The sequence below is a fragment of the Drosophila subpulchrella genome, chromosome 2R, assembly GCF_014743375.2.
Source record: "Drosophila subpulchrella strain 33 F10 #4 breed RU33 chromosome 2R, RU_Dsub_v1.1 Primary Assembly, whole genome shotgun sequence".
NCBI classification, from domain to species: Eukaryota; Metazoa; Arthropoda; class Insecta; order Diptera; family Drosophilidae; genus Drosophila; species Drosophila subpulchrella.
In genome coordinates this window covers 19,565,507-19,590,082 of record NC_050611.1, presented here as the reverse complement: position 1 = coordinate 19,590,082, position 24,576 = coordinate 19,565,507, and the positions used below count along the sequence as shown (strand labels likewise).

General features: G+C 43.5%; 1 protein-coding gene across 21 annotated transcripts in view; it reads right to left on the bottom strand.

Moving 5' to 3' along the window:
• Positions 1–804: 804 nt before the first annotated feature.
• LOC119550916 (plectin) overlaps positions 805–24,576 on the bottom strand; it is a 36,557-nt gene continuing 12,785 nt past the window's right edge. For 4 of the 21 annotated variants that reach the window (XM_037859908.1, XM_037859919.1, XM_037859909.1 and 1 more), the window contains 15 exons: positions 11,053–11,142; positions 10,747–10,992; positions 9,705–10,193; positions 8,685–8,723; positions 8,190–8,306; positions 7,531–7,551; positions 5,694–5,876; positions 5,270–5,590; positions 4,726–4,914; positions 2,672–4,447; positions 2,164–2,394; positions 1,658–2,100; positions 1,179–1,313; positions 1,044–1,107; positions 805–978 (listed from right to left, as the gene is read on the bottom strand). In XM_037859908.1, coding sequence (XP_037715836.1) covers positions 943–978; positions 1,044–1,107; positions 1,179–1,313; positions 1,658–2,100; positions 2,164–2,394; positions 2,672–4,447; positions 4,726–4,914; positions 5,270–5,590; positions 5,694–5,876; positions 7,531–7,551; positions 8,190–8,306; positions 8,685–8,723; positions 9,705–10,193; positions 10,747–10,992; positions 11,053–11,142 — 4,380 coding nt within the window. In that variant the 3' untranslated portion in view covers positions 805–942. Of the gene's footprint in view, positions 979–1,043; positions 1,108–1,178; positions 1,314–1,657; positions 2,101–2,163; positions 2,395–2,671; positions 4,448–4,725; positions 4,915–5,269; positions 5,591–5,693; positions 5,877–7,530; positions 7,552–8,189; positions 8,307–8,684; positions 8,724–9,353; positions 9,387–9,698; positions 10,194–10,746; positions 10,993–11,052; positions 11,143–14,067; positions 15,427–21,039; positions 22,136–24,576 lie in introns of those variants that run through there. The other 17 variants (XM_037859913.1, XM_037859922.1, XM_037859916.1 and 14 more) reach the window with 14 other exon arrangements.

Sequence of the window (24,576 nt, the reverse complement as noted above, 5' to 3'; positions counted from 1 at the left end):
TCGTATCTATATCATATTTGCATTATCTGTGGTTTATCATTTATTGCTCTACATATTGTATCCGTATCTGTATCTATACTTTTCCGTTATGAGTCTGATGCCAATGCTTTATGTACAGTGTGATAGTGTGGGTGTATGATAAGCCGATTTTCATGTTTAACTAACTATAACAGAGGCTAGCATATATATATCCTCGATAATTGTAAGTACATGCTGCACTTTGGGTCCAAAGTTGCTTTTTCATCAATTGTAATGCAATTACTCCTTTGCTTTCCTTCTTGTTTCGATTTCATCACATTCGCGCAGTGGGTAAACTAATGCCTGATGGGGGGATGGGTGGGTCATAGGGGTAATATTATTGGATTGATGGGGGGATGCAGTGCCCGAGGACGTAGTCTACGTTCCGCAGCTCCGACCGACAGAGAGAAAGTGAAGGACAGAAAGCTCTCAAGGGGAAAGTGGGGCTTAGAAGGTGTCTTGACTAACGATAAACTTTAAGTTGAGTTCGAGTTTGAGTTCGAAAAAGGATTGAGTTAGTGAGTTAGAGAGAGTTAAAGAGTTTACAAAGTACGCTATACGAGCTGACTTTTAAATGCATCCACAATTTGAGTATAGCGGCAACCTAATTACACAATACACATAAATATCAAATAATTTGCATTTCGCATTGCATTTACATGGTGTCATTTACAAATGTGTGTGTGTATGTGTGTGTCTGTCTGAGTTTGTGTGTGTATCGAGTGTATGTGTGAGTCGTAGAAATACTGCATAGTTGGTATTGGTATCGGCATCGGTAGTATACAAAATAGTAGACAGTGCTTTTGATAATTTCTTGCTGTTTTTGGTTTTCCATTATCGCTTTGGGTAAATAGTACGGGTGTATTCCTTTTGCCTCATCTGCATCTGAAGATGTGTGAATCTTTGGTTTTCCAGGGGCACTGTTTAGAAAAAGCTCTTCAAGAAGCCAGCTGGCCCAGCCTAAAATGGGATATGGAAAGGATTTAGGTATATCTAAGCTACTCCTTAGGTTTCTATGAACTTACATCCTGCTGCTGCTGTTGCTGCGTTTGTGCTTGTTTGACTTTGGCTTGAGCGATCTTTAAGGCTCTAAAAATGGTAAAACATAAGTACGTAAGGCTGTGTTCAAGAGGTATATCAAAGGTTAGTCTATAACTTACTGTTGCAAATCCATGATGGTCTTCTCCTTGGCATTCTGCTCCTCCTGAGACATTTGTACCAATTGCAGCAAACGCTCCGTTTCGGTTGCCGCCTTCTTGTGCTCCTCCTTTGTGTTCTGCAGCTCTTTGACGCATCTAAATTGAAGGAAATATTGTACATAATAATTAATAGGAAGGGTTATAAAATATTAGAAGCTTTTATCAACTTATTAGAAAGTGTGGCGTATAAACATAGGATATTAATACTGAATTTTTGTAATTGAGGCAGTGATGGGACAACTTTTAGCAGCTTTTTGAGAAGGTAAATTGATTTTTGAACATCACATTTTGTTAATATCTGACCATTTTGGGATTTTTTATAGCCACTAAAAATGGTTACATTTTAAGCGCAAGTCAAAATCTAGTTTTTTCTTCATGTATGTACGTCTATCCACCCGGGGGCGCCACAAAATTGAAACGCCACATTTTTAAACACTTACGCTTCCAACTGTCGCTGCGTGTCCATGAGCTTCTTGTTGAGCTCGCCGGCGGCCGCCGCTCCGCCTCCTTGCGTCTGGAGGGACTTCTCCAGCTGGTCCATCTGCTCCTTGCGCTTGCGCAGCTGGACATCGAACTCGGTCATCTTCTTCTCCTTGTCCTCGATGTCCTTGCGCTTGGCGTCGATCTGCTTGCGCTGCTCGTCGATAATCTTGCGCTCGCCCTCGGTGGCCTTGGCCTGGTTGTCGATCTGCTTGCGCACCTCCTCCAGTTGCTTCTGTTGCTGCTCCAGCTGCTGGCGCTGCACATCGGTGGCGCCTGCACCCGCACTGGCGGCCTGCTGCAGTTGTTGCATCTGCTGTTGCAGCTGTTGTACCTGTTGCTGCAGTTGCTGCACTTGTTGCTGCGCGGTCTGCAGTTGCTTCGCTTGCTCCTGGTTGGACATCTGGGATGGGTTTACTCAGTTAGTAAGGGGTTATTACCATTTAATGCTAAATAGGTAGCCCACCTTGCTCTTTTCCAGCTCTGTGACCAGGAGTTCCAGCTGCTGCTGGAAGCGATCCCGCTCGGTGCAGGCTGCCTGGAGCTCGCCCCTGACCTTCTCCATCTCCTTGGCGTCCGCTCCGCCGGCACTTGCTGCGGACTGTTGCTGCTGCGCCGCCTGCTGCTGCTGCTGTTGCATCTGCTGCTGCATCTTTTGCATCTGGGCGTGCTGATCCTTGATGTGTTGGTCCATAAGCTAGGGGTTAAAGTTCATTGCCATATTAGCTAGGAAGTTCATTTATGTTTTACAACATGTGTAACTCAACACTCATTCAAAAGTAATGTTTACAATTTCAAACGCATAACCCATAATGATCTAACTACCAAATGATAATTTTAAATACTTACATATTGACATAAAAAATGTGATTAAATGTGTTGGAAAGTATCAGAATGTTAAGTTGTGTTAAAGATAAAAGTCTCTTGGTGCTCAGTGTGACCTTGTGTGGCAAGTACATCAACCTGATCCTCACCTGAATGCGCTTGTGCATCTCCTGGGCGGCCTTGTCGGCCATGTCGGCGCGTCCTTTCTCCTGCTCGATGACCTTGCGCCAGTGCTCGATCTCCTCGCGACTCGCTCCTTGGGCCGCCGCTGCGGCCTGAGCCTGCTGGGGACCAGCTGCCTGGAGGGCACGCTCCGACTCCTGCAGCTTCTGCTGCAGCGTCTGGATCTCCTTCTGCATGGCCTGAATCTCGGCGGGAGAGGCTCCGGGTGTTGCGGCAGGGGCAGCGGCGGGTGGTACTTGGTGGCCATTGCGCAACTTGCGATTCTCTTCGCGCGTCTTTTGCAGCTCCACCTCGGCGTTCTGCAGCTCCTTCTGGAAGTTCATAAGGATCTCCTGGCTCTTCTCCAGCTGCAGCACCAGTTGTTCCCGCTCCACCGCCAGCTGCTTGACATCGGACTCCAGCTTCTGGACATGCTTCTCCAGCTGTGGATGGGGGGCAGCTGCGGTGGCGCCACCTCGGCTGGACTGACGCAGCGCCTCCCGCTCGGCCTCCGCCTTCTCGAGGCGATCGTGGAGGCGTCCCAGCTCGGCGCCCATGCGCTCGAACTCGATGCGCGTGGACTCGGTGTTCTCCTGCTGCTTGGCCAGATGCATTTGCGCCTTCTCCAGTTCCTTGGCCAAGCGACCGGCCTCCAGCTCGGTGGCGTCGCGCGACTGCAGCGCCTTCTCGAGGCGATCCCGCAGGCGGTCGATCTCCTGCCGCTCGCCAGCGGACAGAGCGGCGGATGAGGACGTCGACGCTCGGACCGGATCGCCGGGGCTCACCGAGGACTGTTGCAGGCGCAAACGATCGACCTCCTTCAGCAGCTTCTCGTGCTTGTCCCGCGCCTTCTCCCGCTCGATGTGTGCCCTCTCCAGTTCGGATCGCTGCTTGTCCTGCATGGCCAGCATCTTGGCCACCTCGCCCTTGGACAGCTCCAGCTGGAGACTGGTCTCGTGCAGCTTCGACTCCATGTTCTGCACTTCGTTCTCGATCTTCTCGTACTTGTCCTTGTACTTCTCGAAGGACTCCGACTCGTACTGCGACTTGCCGCGTATGGTCTCCAGTTCCATGAGCGTCTTGTCCAGCTTCTCGCGCAGCCGCTCGTTCTCCTCCTTGAGACGTCGGGTCTCCCGGCCAAACGTGTCCGTGTCCTGGAGCTTGCGCAACTCCACCTGGCTCTTCTCGTACCGATCGCGCATCTTCTCCAGCTCGACGGCATAGTGGGCCGCCTCCTCCTTGGCCGCCTCCACGCTGGCACCAGCCTTGGTCTGGGCGGCATGGGCACGCTCCAGCTCGTAGGTGACTCGCTCCAGCTCCGACTGGAAGTGATCCTTCTCGCCCTGGGCCCGGCGGATGTCCGTTTGCAGCTTGTCGAAGCGATCGCGACTGTGCTCCAGCTCGCTGCGCGCATTATCCTCGCACTCCTTGGCGCGGCTCAGCTGGAGCGCCGCCCGATCGCAGGCCTCCTGCAGCCGTGTGCTCTCGTCCTGCAGCTTGCGCAGATCCTCGCGAGCCTTGCCGGCTGCCAGCCCGGATCGTTCCGCCTCCACCTCCAGGCGAGCTCGATCCGCCTCGGCCGTATCGCAGCGGGACTGCAGGCGGTATATCTCGTTCTGGGCCCGATCGTACTTCTCCAGCATCTTCTCGAACTCCTTGTTGGAGGTGTCCTTCTCGTCGATCAGCTTTTGGCTGGCATACAGTGCCTTGTCCAGCTTCTCCTTGAGGATCTCCACCTCGGTGACCGCATCGTCACGCTCCATCTGCAAAGGAATTAATAATATATGGGTTATATCTACAAATTCCATTTTCTAATGGCACACAGCTACAGTTTTACACAAACAGCCAATTGTTCTGGTTTTTCAGTTCAGTTCTCATGCGGTTTTCAAACAATATATGCAGTACAGACAATGTATTTTAGTATAGAGTTTAGTAGGGTTTGGGTGATAGCCAATTGTTTTGGGGTTTCGTTTTCTCCAAGAGGAGGGATGTACCTGAAGAATTTGCGTTCGATGGGGGGGGGGGCTTGGTTGTCAATTACCTGGAGTTTCTGCTGAATGGCATGGGACTTCTCGTAGCGCTCCTTCAGGACTTCCAGATCCGTTTGCATTGCCTCCCGATCGCGGGCGGCCTTCATCAAGAGGGTCTGCGCCGATTCCGAGCGCTCCTTGAGCGTCTCCAGCTCGTCGGAGAATTGATCCCGCTCCTTCTGGATGCGACCCAGTTGCACCTGGTATTTCGTAGTTGTGTGTTTTTATTGTGAGTGTTGTGGGGTGTTATGGTCGAAAGATAGTTACGCATACGTAGAGATATATGTTAGGGATAAATAGTTTTAGTTATATACAAGGCGTGTTATGGGGTTTGGGTTATTTGGGGTTAAGCAATAGCAATCACATCGATCTAAGCGAGGTTTCGGTGGTATGTTAGTCTATAGTTTATCTCTTTTGGGGGGTTAGCACAACACAGTTACGTTTACAGTCACAGATTTTCGGTTAGCTAGTCTCGAAGATGGGTGTGTGGTTCAGAGTGTGTGTTTGTGGGGTGTAGGTGGTTCTGGGGGGGTTGGGATTGGGACCCGGGCATACCTGCGTCTTCTCCAGCTTCTCGCGTATGCGATCCGTGTCCAACGAGAGGGTCTCGCGCTCCTTCTGCATCCTGGCCGCCTGGCCCAAGGCCTTGTCCAGTTGCGACTGCAGGTTGTCGTAGTCGTAGGTGAGCTTCTCCTTCTCGAGGACCAGGCGACGGTTCTCCGTGCCCATCTTGTCCAGCTTATCCTGCAGATGATCGACCTCGTTCTGGGCCTTGTCCAGCGAATTCTGCAGTTTCTCGTGCTGCAGCTGCGACTTGCCCAACGTGGCCTGGGTGCGCTCCATCTCCTCCTTGATCTTTTCCACCTCGGAGAAGGCCTGTGCAACGGATGGTGGTTTTTGGGTGAGTGAGTGAGGATGGTTGGGTGGGGGGGGGGTTTCGTTTTGGTTGGAAAGCCTATAGCTAAACGGTTTTGCCTACCCGATCGCGATCGGCGTGGATGCGAGAGACACCGCTCTGCGCCTTCTCCAGCTCCTGGCGCAGACTCTCCTGCTCGCCCTGGGCATTCTCCAGCTTCGCCTTGAGTCGGTACACCTCGCCCTGGCTCTTCTCCAGTTTCTCCTGCAGGGCGGCCGCCTCTTCACGTGCTCTCTCCGCATCCGACTGTTTTCGGTTGGTTTCGGTTTTCGGTTTTGTCGGTTTTCATTATCATTCGATCGTGGAATCGAAGGGTTTATCATGTTGTCGGGGGGGTAGAGTGGATGTCGGATAACGGATATTATTTACAGGCCATTATGTGGGACAAAGGTTCTTAAATGACTGATTCGACTGACTGACTGACTGAATGTCTGACTGATTAGTAGACACGAAATAGAGGTTAAGGTGACAAACGACAAATATAACGACAAATAGTACTTAAATTACGATAACGATTACGAACACGATCACAACGTCTAGCGAGCGATAGAGAGCGATTTATGCTGCGAGCGAGAGGCTGACATTGAGAGAGATATAGCACAGGGATCGAAAGAAAGAGGATGGCGGATAGTTTGGAGGATACAGCTTTTAAAGGAATTGGTTTATGGATGTATTACAGTGTTCGCTAGTAGAAGCAGAGCATATGTACATGGAGATACTGGAGTTTCGTTAGTGGAGTTTCGTTTAGTAGTGCACGGACTACTTATAATGGCGAACACTGATGGAAAAGTTTGCTAGATGAAAATATAGCTTATGTTGGTATCTTAAGAAGGGTTTCGTTTAGACTTAAAGAAGGGGAGACGTTTGTGAAAAAGTTAAACAAAAGTGAGTGAAAGAAAAATGCGAAGGAGGTATAAACCTTTGGAATGGTTTAGCAACATTAAAAGAATTTTAAATTTGTTTAAAAAAAAAAGTTAATAATATAAATAGGGTATAGGTACAGGTAATGGAAACTTTAGGTTATATTGAAAACAGACTGACAAAAAAGAAACTCTAATGAAACATACTCACAAGAAGATTTCAAAACACATATAAAAATGTTAACCAAGTATACAAAAGGCCAAGTACTAAGTAATGGAACAATTAAAAAGAAAGGGTATTACTCGTTAATGGGTTAAGACAGACGGACTAAAAGCACTGGACCAACTTCTTATGGGGCACATGGCGGTCATTTGAGAATGAGTTCGCGATGGAGTAGACAACCACAGATGGCTCATTAGTGCAAGAGGAAAATTAGGGGAAATTAGAGAAAGTGCGAGAGCAAAGTAAGGCAAAGTGTGCGTTAGAAAAGCTAGCGGATGTGTGGGTGTCAATGTTTTTGTGAGAGCGAGTGAGTAAGTCAATTAGCTGGGGATATAATGGGCAACTTTCGGCTTCCTTAAGTCCTGGTACGTGTCAGTGTGTGGGTGAAAGTCCAAGGGAAACGCTCCGGGAGCTAAGGATACTTTGTCATACTTTGCTTGCATCCGGTTTTCGGGGCAGGTTTATTTTCATTTTTTTTCGGACTACACCGGAAGTGTGACAGATGAGCTCGAGGCAATATCGTACAAGGTCAATCGATGTTGGTATGTATGTATGTATGCTATATTTATAAGCATGTCTGTATGGGTATGTATATGCTGGTATGGCAATGTTAGTACATCAGGCAATGCAAGTTACATTAAATTGAACAAGTGACAGATTGCAACTAGCTTTGGTTATCTTTTTTTTTTTTGGGTTTTCTTTGGATTACTTTGGCATAGTCAGATGCAGTTCAAGTTTGCGATCGAATTCAATTACGGTTAGTTGCTTTACTAAAAACTTGTTTGATTGATTGATTGTTTGGAAGCGGTTTACTCACAAAACGTTTTTCAGTTTCGCCCTATATTTAGAGAATGAATGTAAGCACAACGGTTTAGATAGAGTTTGGTTTTAGTATACATTGTCTCAACGGTGGTATTCGCAATAAAGTTCTTTACAATTACGATTACATTTACAGTTTACTAATACATTTACGGTTACGTTAAGGATAAAGTTACGAAAGAAGCAAAATCAAAAGGAGTTTAAAAACTTTATAGTCCCTAGCCCCGTAAAAAGGACTCTGCGTGTTTGGTGCTCGGGTTGTGTGTAGTTGGGATGGCATGTTGCAGCTGAGAGAGAGTTATAGACAGGTGGGTGGTGGTAGTGGGTCCCTTGCTTGTGTTCAGTGTGGGTGCGAAGAAATCTCCTCATAGCCAGGCGAAAGTTTTGGTCCATCAACAAAGCACACGCACACCGAGATATAGGTATATATATATATATATATTATAGAAAGTTTAGCACTCGTATATACATATACACACAGAGATAGTCGTATATGAGAATTGCACTTGCAATTGCGATTTCGGAGTTCGATTTATACATAAATTATACGTAAATAATATATGTAAAGCTAACTAAAAGAGCATTCAGATATGCATATTGATATATGTATATGGCTGTCTCGGTTTGCAGGCAAATGGGGAAGCTCTTGGACCATACCTGTGTGACTCTCAGTTCGGCCTGGGTGCGTCGCAGTTCGGCCGAGGCCTTATCGGCCCTCTCCTGGGCTCGATCCAGTTCCTGGGACGTGGTCATCGTGGTCCTGCCAAACGTTGTCTTTCGGCGAAACGGGAAACATTCAAATTAGTTGGTTGACCACAATGGGTTTGGTTGGGATAACAAGTGCAAAACAACAATCGAAAGCAGTTTAAGGCATTAGCAAATGTGTGTTACAAATGATGATGGTCTCGAATACGGATGAACGGATGATGTTGGGATGAGTCCAGCAGGCAAGCTGTTTACAATGGATCCAATCCATGAAGCTGCGAATGATTCAATGAGATTTGGACAGATATTTTTCGCTTATACAATTTGCTGTGCATTTGGGTGCATTTGACGCTTGGTTCTCTAAATTCGATTTTGTAATTTATAATTGGGCTGCTATTGCGTTTGGTGGACTATGTTAGGCTGGGTCAGCGGCTTTGGCCGACTTACCGATATCTTGCCCGTTTCGAACATTAACTTTTGTACATTCTGCAAGAGTACGATACGAACATAGTTATATCTTAATCTTAGGACACGCTTATACGTATGTATGCATGTTCGGCGGCAATTCAACTTATTCACACCTCCGTTTGTCTGCACAGCGATTAAATCAAAACCCAACTAGGCGAGTGCTGCTAATCCTGTCTAAGTATCTAAGTGCGCAATATGTCAGGGCTCTATCGGATCTGAAATCGTTGGTGGTGGTGGGTGGTCGGTGTTGGCTAAGTAAGACTTCAGCCTGCTGGCTCTAAATGGCGAATGAGAGTTCAGTTCAGGGCAGGCGAACAAAGGTTATACGTGTTTTGGGTAACGAGTGCTAGTCACATGGTACGATATGCGATATATACGATACATATATATATGTGTTGGCGATACATAAAAGGTGCGTTGTTGCATAATAGCGATATTCGACTTGTTTTCGATCAACTATTGAGATCTTTAAAAATCAAAATCAATGAGTTACTTTACTTCTACATTTATATTTCATACCACAAAATTAATACCATACTCATGATACATGATGGGATTCTTCAAACATATTACTCGAAAACTACAATACTCGATATTATGCAATCTAGTTGGTAATTGGAAGTTTGGAATTCGGATTTTTGGGCTTACTTTGTGTAGTGTGGTCTGTTCTTCTAGCTGCATCTATATTTGGTTTATATGTTGGGTGAGTTTTTTTTAGGTTGATTGGTTGTTGTAGTTATTATTATTGTTGTTGTAGTTGGGTAGTTGGGATGCGTAATGTGTACATGTAAATACATATTCAGATATAGATATATATAGATATAAATGTAGATACAGATAGCACATAGATATGTGTATGCATATGGGTTCATAGATTATCGATAGCAGTATGTATGCAAGTCTCTCGATTATATGTACACAGCGCAAACATACATACGAATAGACTGATGATAAGTTATTAGGGTAAGGTCTGGGGAACTGGTCATAATGCACGAGTACCTGCGAACGTTCCAGATCGTGTTTCAGCCGCTCGTTCTCCAGTTCCAAACGGGCGATTCTCTGCTTGGTGGACTCCCAGTCGGCGCTGCTCCGGCCCATTTCGCAGGTGGCCTTCTCCAGCTCGGCCTTCGACTTGCCCAGTTCGCTCTGCGAGGCCTCCAGCTTGATCTCCAGCCGTTCCCGCTCGGTGACCGCTCGCTCCAAACGCGTCTGCAGCTTCTCCACCTCACTCTCGGCGGCCCGCAGCTTGATTTTGTAGTCGGCCACCTCGCGCTCATGGAGATCCCGCTCCTCCTGCTTCTCGTGCTCGGCACGATCCCGCTGATCCCGCAGCTGGGCCATCTGCTTCTCCTTGTCGCCGATGGCCTCCTCTAGGCTGGTCAGGGCCCCCTCGGAGCTGCTGTGGTGGGCCTGCATGGCTGACAGACGGGCCCGCGCCATGTCCACCTGGTTGTCCTTCTCCTTGAGGAGATCCTCCAGGTTCTCGATCTAGTGGAAGAGAGCGGGGGTTGAGGAGAGAGTACCCGGAGTGACGATTGCCTAAACTCTGGGTGAGTCTTATTTTCTGAGAAACTCTGATGACCTGGCTATCGTAGCTAAGTAAGCAATGCTTATCTGGTGAGATTGTAAGCTCATTTTTTAAGTGATTAAAAGTAGGTTCTACCTTTCTTCAAAATTGTTATGGTTTTTAAAGTCAAGGACGTATTAGCTATTTTAAGCAAACTTTTGTTAAAAGGCTTTGTATTTTTTAGAACCTGACTTTACTTATACTCTCTGGTATATACATTTTTATAAAAACCCCACAAAAGAAATAATATTTTGGTATATAAAAAAAAAATTATTTAAAAAAATTAAAAGGCTGTCTTTCGTTTAACAGAACAAATATTTGTGATCTATTCAGAAAGAGGATTTTAAAACATTTATCAAATTAGTAAAGTAAGTGGTTTCCTTTCTCATTGTCTTAATGGTCAAGACCCGCATTTCGGTACTACCTTAGTTTTCTAGGAGTGGATAAAGAAAGGAAGGGGATAGGCAGTCTAACCTTGCGCTGCAGCACGCTGATCTTGCGGTCCTTGATGTCCATGTGGTCCTTGAGCTCGGTGAGCTCGCTGGTGAGGCGATTGCGCTCCTGAACAGTCTGCAGGGTGCCCTGGGTCTTCTTCTCGATCAGGCGGTTCTTCTCCTCAAGGCGGGCGCGCATCTCCTCGACGTCCGTCTGCAGCATGTTGTAGTGCTCCTCTTTGGCACATAGCGACTCCTTGAGCACCGCTATGTGCCGCTGGTAGTCCTGACGGGAATTACTTTACTGTGCAAACGACAAACTTGGGCGCTAGCGTTTTGAATTTACCTGGTGCTGCTCCTCGAGGGTTTTCATTTTGGCCGCCATCGCCAGGATCTCTTGATCCCTTCTCTGTATTTCAAGACGGAATTCGTCCAGCTGAGGGACATTACGGATGGGAGTTGGGTGGTCGTATTTTTGGGTTGGTTGGAAAGGAACAAGTACAGATAGAATTAGATCAGAAAGTGTTGCCACACATGGGGTTGCCTGGGCCGGGAACTGATAGTGATCCATAGCCAGGACTACAAATGCTTGGTGATTGGTTGGTGTTCGTGGTCTGCTTGTTGTCTCAAAGTATCATTTGCTGTTGCAACTGAGTGTGAAATGAGCGATTAAGAGGTGCGGACAGCGAGCTTACGCTTTGTAGAGAATGAGAGTTGGTGGATGGATAATGTCTGGGGCCCCCCAAATCCCAGATATAGGGTTTAGTTTGGTACTCCTCTTATCCTAACCGCCCTCGTTGGGTGTCCTTTTCAGTATTATCGTGTTGATGGATGGTCTGTTTTGGTGTATGTCTGATGGTTTCTTTTGGGGGTTCGGAAAGTGGGGTTTTCTGAATTAGTTATTGTTTTGGTTTTTAGTTGCTTTTTCGGTACGATGTTCGACGTTCGGTTTTCGTATGTAATTTTATTGTTTGCTTTCGAAAAGTTTCCATTTTATAATGCTTACAGCTTAAGTTAAGTTTAACAGATTTCGAGAATATTCTTGCTTGTCGGAATTAAGTCTGAATGCAATCTTAATTAGGTTTACAGTTAAATCATTGTATAAATAGTACATCCCATGGGATCATAAATGTATATGCGTATAATCAGAATATTAACCATAATTATTCAAATACAATACAAGTATATAGAGAGTTATGTATAATGTGTATATCTTATATCAATATTCAAATGCCTCATTGTTCTGTTCGTCGTCTTGTAGAAAAAGGTTACAAATCAAACTGAGTCGGAGAGGAGAATCAAGTTTGGCTGAGCAACAAGAACAGAAGTAGGAAAAGCTAGTGGATAGTATCTTTGTATCTTTGTATCTATTTATCTATTCACACGCTCGCACAGAGTGCTGTCTTTCGAATTGGCTAGTGATAAGCTTTTTATCTTTCGGTTACGCTCACATTCATTGATGTACATATATTTATATATATATATAAACAATTGAAAAAGAGTTTATCTATGAACACAATTTCTGTTTTATGTTTTGTTTTACGATTGCTGCATATTTTAGGGGTTCTCGAACTACCAACTACGACTAGGCAAAATTAAAGTAACTTCCGATTCACTTTCCCGTATCAATTCATCTAGTATATATTTAAACACTACTTTAACAAGAATTTTTACTTTCTTTGAGAAATATCTATGCGTAATTTCGATTTTTAAGCACAAAAAACAAGTTAGCAATTTATAATCGATAGTCCGACCAAAAGATATTAACTACTCAAAAGTATTCCGTAGTTTAGCATGCATTCAATGTGAGTTTCGAGTAAATTTTGGTTTCCTTGGGGCATAAAACTGAACGAAACGTTTGCCAGAGGTTTAGGGGTATAGCGTTCTATATATTTTGTATACTTATCGATGACTACCGATTTATGAGTGTATAAAGCGCTTCTTCGAATACGAAATACAGTCGAATACATAATAATACAATATAATATTCGCATAGACACATTTTGAATGCTTCTTCGTTTCACTTTGCTTGTTGTCTCAGACACACAAAAACTAATTCAAACAGGTCGATCCGATGCGATCCCATTCGATTCTGACCTATTCGGTTATAGATTGCACATATAAATTTCCATGTTTTCGTTCATAATTGACCTTCATTGCTAATCACACGCTAGTTCGTTTATAACTCTTGCATTTGCTTTTGCTGGGGAAGGCTTTTGGGAGAGTTTAAACTTAGTGTTACAATAGTGGAGGCGGAAGAAAGTTAAGTTAAGTAAATAATGTCTCTATGCAACTTATGCCCACTAATGCGAGAGTGAAAGTTATAATTGGATTAGGCTCTGGTTAGTTAGGTAGTTAGTAGGTTGGGTATAGGAGGAGGTCCTTGATGGCGTGGAAATACTATGACCATGCAAGGGTTTGTTACTTATTCTTTAATGCTTAGTTATAGATAGAGTGTGTGTCTGTGCTGCACTAACAATTGGCTAAGTTGTCGAATGTTCATACTAAGTACGAGTTACTCTATAGGTTTTGATTTAATAAATTTTAAGCTTCGTTTTTGTTTTTTCTTTTTTGTTTTTTCGTTTTTCGCAAAACTTGCAACTTTCACAGGCGAGACAAGTTTAAAGTAAATGTTATTCGCTTATCATTTCGCATTTCTCTTTTTGTGTATATATAAATTGTTGTTATTTGTGAGTAAATCTCATTTAGTTTTATATACAGTCTTTTACTTTTGAGAGTCAAGAGCAAGGTTCTACAATTTCCAAAAAAACATCCACAACAATTTGAATTCTCAGCCGAATTCGGCCTTCGGTTTTCTCTATGCCCTGAGTGCTCTATGCAAAGAACTTAAATTCAAAATGGTCAAATAAAAAATCGAAGTAACTTTAAGGTATTTTCGCTTTTTGTTTCGCTTTTACTGTTGCTACTTTAAAATGGCACATGAAACAATAGTTCTCCTCCTCCAAATTCTCCATTGCGAACTTTTCTTAGCCTAGAACTACTAAGAGTATTCCACTTTATTATCATATATGTTGTATATTGTATGTATAATACTTGGTGTCTTATCTTCTCCCTACGCGAGAACACGGTTGATGCAGAGGAAAGCGTTAAATGCAGATCGGCCAGCCGTCTATAAGGTATAACTGCGTATAGCTATATAGACGGTAGGACCTTCCAATTGGATTCGATCGTTCTCTGATTGTTATATATATTTATAGGATGCTGATTGATGATCTTTTAGATTTTTCGATTTTTCGATGGTGGCGAATTTCGATGTTGGGGTGGTGGTTAGATTTCAGAAATGGGGATGGTATCTTTAGGAGTCTAGGGATAGCGTGTCTACGTCAAATTTAAAACTTACTTGTCGCTTATGCTCTTGCGGCAGTTTCGGGTAATCTAAGTCTAGTTTCGAGTATGGCAGATGGTGATGATGGTGGGCTTGATGCGGCTGCTGCTGCTGATGGTGCGAATGCGAGTGCGGATATGCCGTGTGATGCGAATGATGCGTGGTGTGGTGCGGATGCGAATGCGGATGCGTATGCGGATGCGTATGTGAGTGGGCCGCATGATGCAGTCCATCCACATAATCCCGGGCACTGCTAGCGAGCGTTCCACCAAATGGTCCACTTGTATTGGCCAACGCCGCCAGTGGATGTGTCTGCAGGTGATTCTGATGCTGATGCACATGGTACTGATACTGCGGATGCATCTGCTGTTGCACCGATGCCTGGATGTGCGAGTGTCCCAACGGTGGGCCCTGAGATCCGCCTCCATAGTGCTGCGTTCCCGCGAACTGTTGCTGCAGATTGTAGGCCAAAGCCGCCGCCGATGCTCCCGATCCCAATCCCTGATTCTGGTAATACTGCGAAATGGCGGGATTGGAGGCATGCAGCGATTGGTGGGCCATCAGTTGGCGCTGCTGGAAGGGGGCCAGTGGATTGCCATAGCCCAAATCGCTTTGGTAGGGATTACCATAGCCCCCGTACTTGCAGCTGCCATAGTTGGTAGTTGGATAGTTGGACACCAGATTCGTCACGGAGTAGGCCGGTCGCAGTCGGGCTGCCGCTGCAGCCGCACTTTGGGCCGCCGTCAGTTGACTGGGAAGGACTTGCTGCACCTGCTGCTGCCCCTGCGGCTGGAAGTACATATTGGGCTGCGACGAGAAGCTTGTGGACATTTGCATTAGGTTGTCGTTGAGGTAGGGCGGCGAAGTATCCCCCGGATGCAGGGTGGGATAGCTGGAGACCACTCGACCCAGGCCCATGCCCACGGGACCGCCCAGGGGCGTCGTCACCAGCTGACCCAGCTGACGGGCCTGATTCGTAAGATTTAGGATCTGCGAACTGCGCGATATTGACTTGTGGGCCTCGTTCAGTAGATTTACTATATTCGAAGAGCTGGTCTGTTGCAAAGGAGGTGCAGGATAGCCATAGACATCATTATACATGGTGGCCGAGGGTAGGCCGGCAATACTGTAACGCCTTCTTCGGATCGGTGAGGTCTGACACGGTCCATAGATCTGGGGATCGTACAGTCCGTAACCCCCCACGGCTGCCTGCGAGGTCGAGGGTCCGTACAGATCGTAGCCCGCTGGGGCGTAACCATTGCCCGAGCCGTAGGACAGGGGGCCCGGACCCAGACCACCCGGCCCGTAGTACTGCCCAATAATGTCCGGCAATGGGGGACTGCTTCCGCTGGCGCCCGTGTAGGTATTGTACATCTGAAACGGGGCGATTTCAAATGGTTGGTTGCTGTAACTGCTGTGACTGACTGACTGACTGGTGGTTGGGTTTTGGTTGGTTGGTTTTTTTGATTTTTATTTATTTCTGGTTTCTGTTTTATCTGATATATCTGTGGTGTCTACATAGAGAGTGCTCTCTCTTTTGGGTCTGTTGTTATTATTGGGTCTGGTGTTATCTGTTTTTAGTCTCCGGCTTCGATGCGATTTCGCTCACGCTGCTTTTGGCGGTTTTTGCTTTTGCTTTCATGATCATGATCGTGGCTTAACAAACATTAGCTATCTATATACATTTATAGAGGTGGTTTTGCATATAGAAATTCCTGAATTGGCTTACATTTAACATTTAGCGAATGCGATTTTTACCCGAAACACTTACGGACTATTCTGGCCCCATATTTGAAACGTGTTTAATTTGCTTAGTTCTTGTTATCATTATTTTTTGTTGTTTTTCTACAAGTTCTTCAGTTTCTATATATATATCTTTGCTTGTTCGACTTTTTTACACTTTTTGCGCTTAATTTACAATAGGGTTTTGTAATAGAATGAGATTTGTTGATTATGAGTTATGATTTTTCGGTACTGTTTGGTTCTCTTTTCGGTTTTTTCTTTTTCCATTGGTTAACTTTCGTTTGGCTTTATATGGTTAGTTATATAGTTAGTTCTGAGGCACTTTCAACGGCTCTTGTTGGCACCCAAAAAAAGTTCAACAAGGGCGGGGGGTTGGGCGTAATTGTGAGTGTGTGTGTGTGTGTGTGTGTGTGTGAGTTTAATGTGTGTGCGAGAAAAGGGGGTGTGGTTTTGGTTTTGGGGGGCGGAGAGGAGGCGCAACATGAAATGTGTGTCACTTGGTTGACAGCCACGAGGATGTCGCTGGTTTTTGTATCTATTTATGTGTGGATGGCTGTATCTTTGTGGCTGAGAGTGTGTATGTATGTCCCTGTATGTGTGTTTCATATCTGTGTGTGTCGATGCTTCTCTTTTTTTCGCTGTTTTGACTTGGTTCGTGTGATCATCGTGGCATACAAATGCAACTCGGATTCTGATTTCGTATTTCTCGGGTATATTTTTGGGTATTTTTGGTATTTTTGGTATTTCGGTATTTTTTGTTTTGTACAATTTGCTTTTGGTATCTTGTTTGTACGCAGAAAAGAAACATAAATATTCGTATAACAATATATAGTTCAGATGCATTATAGAAATAACGTGCAAAAGTATATTTGTTAAATAATTTGGTTCGGTGTGTTGGAGAAAACAAACAAAATATATATTCATATAGTTGTTTAGACAGACAGTGAAAGAGAGAGATAGAGAGAGTGTGTGTGAAAGAGACAGTCAGAGTTTGAGTTTGAGTTAGAGAGAGAGACGGTTACAAAGAGACTTATAGAGAGAGAGAGAGATGGAAAGAACGCAAGTTGTGTGTGTCAGACAGAGCAGAGTATCTTTTCTTAATCCTTTCTTCGTAGAGAGTGTTTTCTCCAGTGTACTTGTGTGGGTGAGAGAGGGTCAGAACTGTGTGTGTGTGTGTGTGAGAGAGTGTGCGAGTGGAACCCATCATGAACAGAGTGTTGTAGTTGTTGCATTGCGTGTTGTGTGAGAGTTTCGAGTTCGAATTCGAGTGGATCCGGTCAACGTTCTTAAGATTAGTTGGTAAGTCCGATATTTACAAAAACCAAAAAGTAATATATCATACACAAACACGAGCACACATCCATATGTGCACACAGACACATGTGCATGTGTGTAAGTCAGGTGCAACGACACGGCAACAATTGTTGCCTATTTTTCGGCCTTGAGAAGGGCTTGGAATCTGGGTTTTTCTTTATATTTTTTGAGGGGTGTGGGTCGGAAGATCGGGGGTTTTTTTTTGGGGTCTCGGTCTGTCGTAAGCGGAATATAACGCAATCAATATCAAAAACAACATACTGCAGAGTAACATATTCATATATATATAGTTGTAGTTGCTGATATTCGTATATATATAAAGAGCGACAGAGACAGAGAGAGAGAGAGAGAGAGAGACAGAGAGGAAGAGAGAGTGAGTGGGAGTAACAGAGACAGAAACAGAGAGGTAGAGTATATATTCATATGTTTGTTAGCCATATTGTGGATATATATACACGTCGTAATTGTTTTATCATTTTATCGTCAAAGAGTTGTCAGTAAATGAAAGATTCGCTTTCTTCTTCTTTTCCTTTCTTTCCTTCCTTCCGTCTACTCGAAGTATTAATCAATTGGTTATTGCTTTCCCTTTGGTCTTTTCTTGTTAGTTATATTTATTTTGATATTATTTTTTTTGGTATCGTGCGAAAATATTACAAAAGCATATTGTAAATAGTTGCATACGTTTTTTTTTCGATTCTTGGTAAACAAATTTGTTTTCATATTTGTCATTGCATTTCTTCAATTGTTTTTTTTTGGTTTACTTTTTTTTTTTTGGGTGATTGCTTTTAGAACAACAACAAAATATATGTTTTTTTTTGATGTAATTAAAAAAGATCAATTCTGGAAACAAATATATATTTTGAATTCATTAATTGAGTAGCTTGATTTTGGTTATTTATCAGTCAAGACTGCTTGCCTACGTTTTGTGTGGATTTAATTTTGGTTCATGAAGCCAATTAGTGGAGCCATTACAATCGATAGGTTTCGTGAAAAAATCATCTGCATCTTTTGGCAATAAAATGACAAAAGAATTATTCTTGTATGCTAAACAGATCACAGTTCACTAATGGTTGTTAATTCGTATCTGATCATTTCAGTTGGGATTTTGCTTTCTGATTACTGATTTTTGATATCTTGATTTTGTATCTTGATTTCTAAGGTTTTTTGCTCTTTGGTGTGTTGGTTAAATGTTATATATTACTTTTTGATTATGTAAGAACAGTAAGAAAAAGGAGTTCAAAAATCAGCGTTCCGTTCAAAATGCTAAGTTTAAAGTTTAACAAACATTGTGTGAGTGTGTATGAGGGTGTGTGTGTGTGTGTGTGTGTGTGAGAGTGTGGTGGGGTCATTAAATAAAATCAAAGTACAAAGCGAGTGTGGAAAACTATGCTATATACTAGAATTAAACGGTTACACAAACAACATTAAGACACAAAACACACATTTACATATTTTAAGGCTCGGAGTAAAACAAAGATTAGTATAAATTTGGAAAACGATGCGGAGAAGAGAGAGGGAGAAAAGAGGGGCGCGAGAAAGAGAGCACAGGTGAGCAGAACACTTAAAATAATGCCAAGAACTTTTGCTCACCCACACAAACACATGGAAATGGCGAACCGAAATAACAACATTTTGGTTACAAGGTTACGTATACGTCACGTGTATTTGTGTGCGACTACAAAGGAAAGAGAAGGGGCTACAGAGACAAAGAGAGAGAGCGAGAAAGAGGCAGAGAAAGAGAGAGAGAGAGAGAGAGGGAGAACAAAGCCAAAGTAAGAGGCGAAATCAAAAGCCGAGTGGGTGGGTGAGTGTGTGTGTGTGTGTGTAAAGTGTGTTAAGTGCCGAATACATGTAGCAGAGTGTATTTTCTGGCTTTTCAAACGTTTTGTTGCTATTTTCGTTTGTTGCGTGCCCAGCACAAATCATAAAATTCAAAAACAAACACATAAAAAGGAGTATTGCAAACTGAAAATAAAGCATACAGCTGCGGGGGGGAAAACAATTTCAACTTTTATGACTCCTTCAGGGAAAGCGAGAGAAAGAGGGAGACAGGGAGAAGAAAGAAGAGAGAGAGAGAAAGACTGCACCCCACCCCCCCCGCCGACATTGACATGTGAGCAAACAAAGAGAAGGCAAAAAAAATTAAAGTGGTCGAGGGGAAGTCCCGCTTTTCAATGGGGAACCCCCTTTTGCCTCGCGTTAATCATGACAAATCATCACGTTCACGTTTCGTTTCGTTTGTGCATGTGTTTTTCCCTTTTTTTGTGTGTGAGCAAGGCCAGACAGAGTCCTTTTCCCCATTGTGTCCTGTCTGCCCTCCACTAACCATCACCCCTAACATCTATCCCAAACCCCCTTAACCCCCCTCCCCACTTTAACCCATTGTCAGTTGCTGTCCCATCTTTCGCCTCCACGCACGTGCCTGATGGAAATGTATTTCAAGTGACACATTATGAAGTGCATCCCTGTCGGTTCTCGCTTTTTGTTGAATTTCGGTGGGCCTTTCAGTTAATGAGCATGGATGCCAAAGGGTTAAGGCTTAGGGGGGGGCGAGGGTGTTAAGGTTATATATTTGCGCCTGTGCTGTCTATGCTTCTTGCACTTTTCTGCAAGCCCTGTTGCCGAATTTCACTAATTACGCAGAAAAGCAGGCAATGCGCTTTCCCCTTTTTAGCCAGCATTTGGGCATTAGTGTGTGTGCATGTTAGCCAGAAAGTCTGTTAGTCTGTCAGTGTGTGTGTGTGAGTGTGCTGATATGTGCCACTGTATGTGTGAAATTTAATTTGCAACTCGAGGCCACAAAAGGACAGGCTAAACAGAAGAAGTTTAACCAGTTTTGTTTGTTTTGCGTGCTAGTTGCTGAACATGGGGAAAAAGTTAAGAACTTTGGGGTCACTCTTTTTTTGGCAAATATTCGATTTCCTTATAAGAATATTACCAAGATTTATTTATCTAAAGTATCAAATTGGCAATGAATACTTAAGTATTAAGCTTCAAATATTTGATTTACCATTAAAATACTTCTAAAAATATTTAAGTTCCTAAGATTTATTCATCTCAAGTATCAAATTAGTTAAGAATACTTAAGTATTAAGCTTCAAATATTTGATTTTCCATCAAAATATTTCTAAAAATATTTAATTTCCTAAGATTTATTCATCTAAACTATCAAATTAGCAAAGAATACTTAAGTATTAAGCTGCAAATATTTGATTTACCATTAAAATATTTTTAAAAATATTTAAAATAGTAACTTTTACAAACCAAAAAAAACAGAACGTTTTAAAAATTCCATTTACCAAGTATTTAGTGAATTTGTATTGATGTGCTAAGCATCTTTTATAATATGTACGATAGTTTCCCTCTTTGTTCTGATTTCTATTCCTATTGAAACTTCTTTTACAGGACATATTTTTCTCTGTGCGCAGTTTTTTATAGCCTTTCCCTCTCTCTTTGCATTTTCTTTAGTTTTCCCTCAATCTCTGCCCCCCTTTGGGAGTTGCTCATGTTACGCCTTGACAGGACATTTAAATGGCTTTCGGTGTCTGGGTGCCTTGCAGCGCCTACTGATGGGGCAGCCAACCCATTGATTTACACTACGCCCATTATAAAGTACCATAACCACCCCGGGAATTTCCACCCACAGACATTTCGGTTAGATGCATTTCGTCGCTTTGGTTTGGGCCCGCTTTGGTTGGTTTGTTATGCGAGTTGCCTTTTGGCTGATTGACTTTTGAATGAAGTTGAAGGTTCTTGTGTGCCTGATGATGAGTAATGACATTTCGAGCTGAGCTGTTTTGATGACTGGATGATGATACGCTGTTGGTTTGCTGTTTCTGTTTTTTTCGTGGGTCTCAGTTGCCGCAGTTGTCTGACTGACTGACTGGATGATTGGGTGACTGTTTCCGGTGGGCGTTACAAGTACAATACCTTGTAGTAGACATAGGCATTGTCCATAGGTTTCTGGGTCTCTCGGCTGGGTCTTTAGGAGCTAATGTTGCTGCAATCGCAATGTGGCAATGTTGCAATGTTGCAGTATCGCAGTTTTGCAGTTTTGCAGTTCGTTGTACTTGGGCTTAGTGCTGCCTGGCTGCTATTTATGTAATTTGAGCTGCCCGCAGCTGTGTGTGTGTGTGTTGTTGTAATACAATAATAGACTGCGCTTCCCCGTTACTTTTGACTTTTCCACGGGGGAAAACTTGTGCTTTCTTCGTTGGGCGCTGCTTCCTGATTCTTAGCGCTGTCTGCTTAATGCAAATGCTAACGGGAGTGTAACCTTCTGGCCCACCGCACACACTCACACATTCTCACTGGGAGAAAGGGGAGCAGACGCAGGAACTTTCCCCACACACACACACACACACACAGACAGGCAGGACGACGTGCTATAAAAAGAAATGTTGTTGTTTTTCGTCGTTGTCCTCTGTTGTTGCTAGTTAATGTTTGCTGCGAAGGATTTTTTTTCGGCTGCTGCGGCTGCTTAAGCAAAAATTATTGATTTTATGCTGCTGCTCTGGTTTTCAGCTTTTCCTCTGCTGCTGCTGCTTTTCCTTCAGCTGCTGCCAAACGTTGGGGATGCAGGGTTTGAAAAATTGCACTGGCACTCTCGATTTAAGCTATTATTTTCACACAGACACAGACACGTTTACAGGTAAAGGCACAATAATGAAATGGTCGACATTCCCCGTTTTATCTACATCCTTTTGCGGTCAAGGAATGGAATTTCCATCTATATATCCTCTTTTTTTTTTTGCTATCCACAGCACACGCGTTCGCGCCACGAATGGGATTTTCTTTCGCGAATCTCTATGAATGATATGGGTGTTCGTGTGTGGATTTTGCGTATCCTGGCTCGATCCCAATTCGCTTGGCTCTGGCTCGCTGCCCACTACACAATTTTTTTTATCATTTGCTGTGCCAAAAACTTTCTTTTTTTTTCTGTGCGACTCGCGACGCGTTCTGCTCGCTTCAGTTCCTGTTTTTTTCGGTCCGTAACTCGGCTCGTCGGCTGGAGCGTTGCGTGTACAACTGTTCGCGCCTGCGGAGCTTTTGCGACCACGAGGCACGAGGCCACTCAGCAGCACAGCACGTTGCTCATCCGCACCGTGGCTCGACACTCGGCACTCGGCTCTTCACTCGGCAGCTCAGCTTTCACTCAATTTTCGGCACTTTGGGGGCTCAACTTTCGGCCCTCGGTACTTAGGGTTTCCCAGTAAACCAGTGTCCCATTCATTGGGATCTAGAACGATTCGCAGCTGCTTACCATCTTAAGATGGTATATTATTTCTATATAATTTCTCTACATTTAAAAGTCTTTTCAGTTCCTTTAAGTGACTTTAGTTACATTTATCCAAAAACATCTAAGCACTGAATCTAGTAAAATTATGTTCGGATCATTCCTGTTAATTTCCTTGATAATTATGTTAGTCTACAGATCGTTTAACTTCCTTGAAGATTATTTAGTTATACTTATTTGATCAAATTATTACAAAAAGGAGCAAAATACACCTAATATATCATATATATATATATCATCTATAAACTTAGTTTTGTCATCCTTATCTTATTACATTCAAGCACTTAACATGCTTTAAGTTCATCATTGGGATCTAGAACGATTCGCAACTGCTTCATCTTTCACGTTCTGGCACTCTGTTACTGGGTTTTATAGAAATTTATATCTATCATACCATCTTAAGATATTTTTTTTTATTTCCATTTAATTTTTCTACATTTCAAAGTCTCTTCAGTTCCTTGAAGTGACTTTAGTTACATTCATCTAAAAACATTTAAACACAGAATCCAGTAAAATTATGTTCGGTTCATTCCAGTTTATATCCATGTTAATTCTGTTAGTCTACAGATCTTTTAACTTCCGTGAAGATTATTTAGTTATTACTATAAGTTATTATTATTTAGTTACTATTATAATTATTATTCTTCTGTGCAGCAAAATATTACAAAAAGGAGCAAAAGGCACCTAATACTACTCTTATATCATCCATAACCTTAGTTTTGTCATTCTTATCTTGTTATATTTAAGCACTTAACATGCTTTAAGTTTAACTTTGTTTCAATAAAATATGTTCACCCTTAAATAAGCAAAGTACAGTCCGAACTTCTTTCAAAATGAGTTGCGTTTCCTTACAAAACGTATTATTTCAAATATTTACTAGTGAAATCTCAGTTATGAAGACTTTCTCTAACTATAAGACACATTTTCAGTCTCTTTAATTTCAATTTTAGTTCAATATTATAAGTTCACCCTCCAATATTCAATGTAAGGGCAGAAATCCTTTCAAAATGAGTTGCCTTTCCTTACAAAACGCATATTTCTCACATTATTAGTAGGATAATCTCACTTATGAAGACTTCCTGTAAGCTATAAGACATTTTTTCAGTCTCTTCTATAAATAATTTTATTTAACCCCTTTCTCTCCCTTACATTGCCTTCGTCACTAGTCTAAAATCTCATTTAATCTTTCCCAACTAAGCAAAGAACATAACTCATGATGCTTTGAGCTTTAAGTACTTAGCTCTCAGTCGGTCGGCTTTCGGCACTAAGCCAAGCCACTCATCCTCTCAGCTTTTGGGATTCGGCTCTCCTGCCGATTGAGCACTTTTGCCATTTCCGCTCACGAGTCCAGTCATGTGGTCTGTGCCAACCGAAAAGCTTTGCAAGTCAGGCGAGAGCTTTTACGTTCATTTACGCTCAAAAGCTGGCGGCAATATTGATTGCTTGATAAAGGGCAGGGGAGTGGGTGGTGGTTGGGGGAAGGGGGAGGGAGTGGGCGAACTCGTTTTACAGCTACTCGCTGCAAGCTTAACCCTGCACTGGCTGCGGCGGGTTGAAAAGGCCTTTCCTGCAACTGAAGGCCTGCGCATGGCATGGGCTGCACTTTCCGAGCAGCTGACTAGCGGGCGGTCCACCTGCCCTGCCCCCTTTTCCCCTGCCCCCCCTTCCGGTTGAGCCCCCCCCCCCCCCAACAAATGGCATTCCGGGCAAACTGGCCCGCAAAAGTAGGCAACACTTTGCATATTAAGGCAGCTTCCATTCAATTATTATGCTAAGTGGGCAACTCATTAGGCAGTCATTTGTTTTCGGATATGCCATTTCAAATTGAATTCCTGTGCGCCCGGGGCAATCGATAAATCGAAGTGCAAATTCCTTTAGGTTCTCTGTTCTCTTTAAAATGCACTTATATCCCCTTAACCAACTTAACTTTGCAGGGCTTTCTTTTTTTTATATTTTTTCTTCCTCCGCTGGCAAAATGAATTTTGCGGTAGGCCGCGTAATTATTTTATGCCCCCGCAAAACAAAGAGCTCCGGCAAACCAGCAGCATAATATATCAAGCGTTGAGCGAGGCCCACTGGCAACCATAACGAGTTCCCGGAACCCAGAGCCCAGAGCCCAGTACCCAGCAACCAGTCGCCTTTCGTAACCCCGTCGTAACCCCGTGGTAACC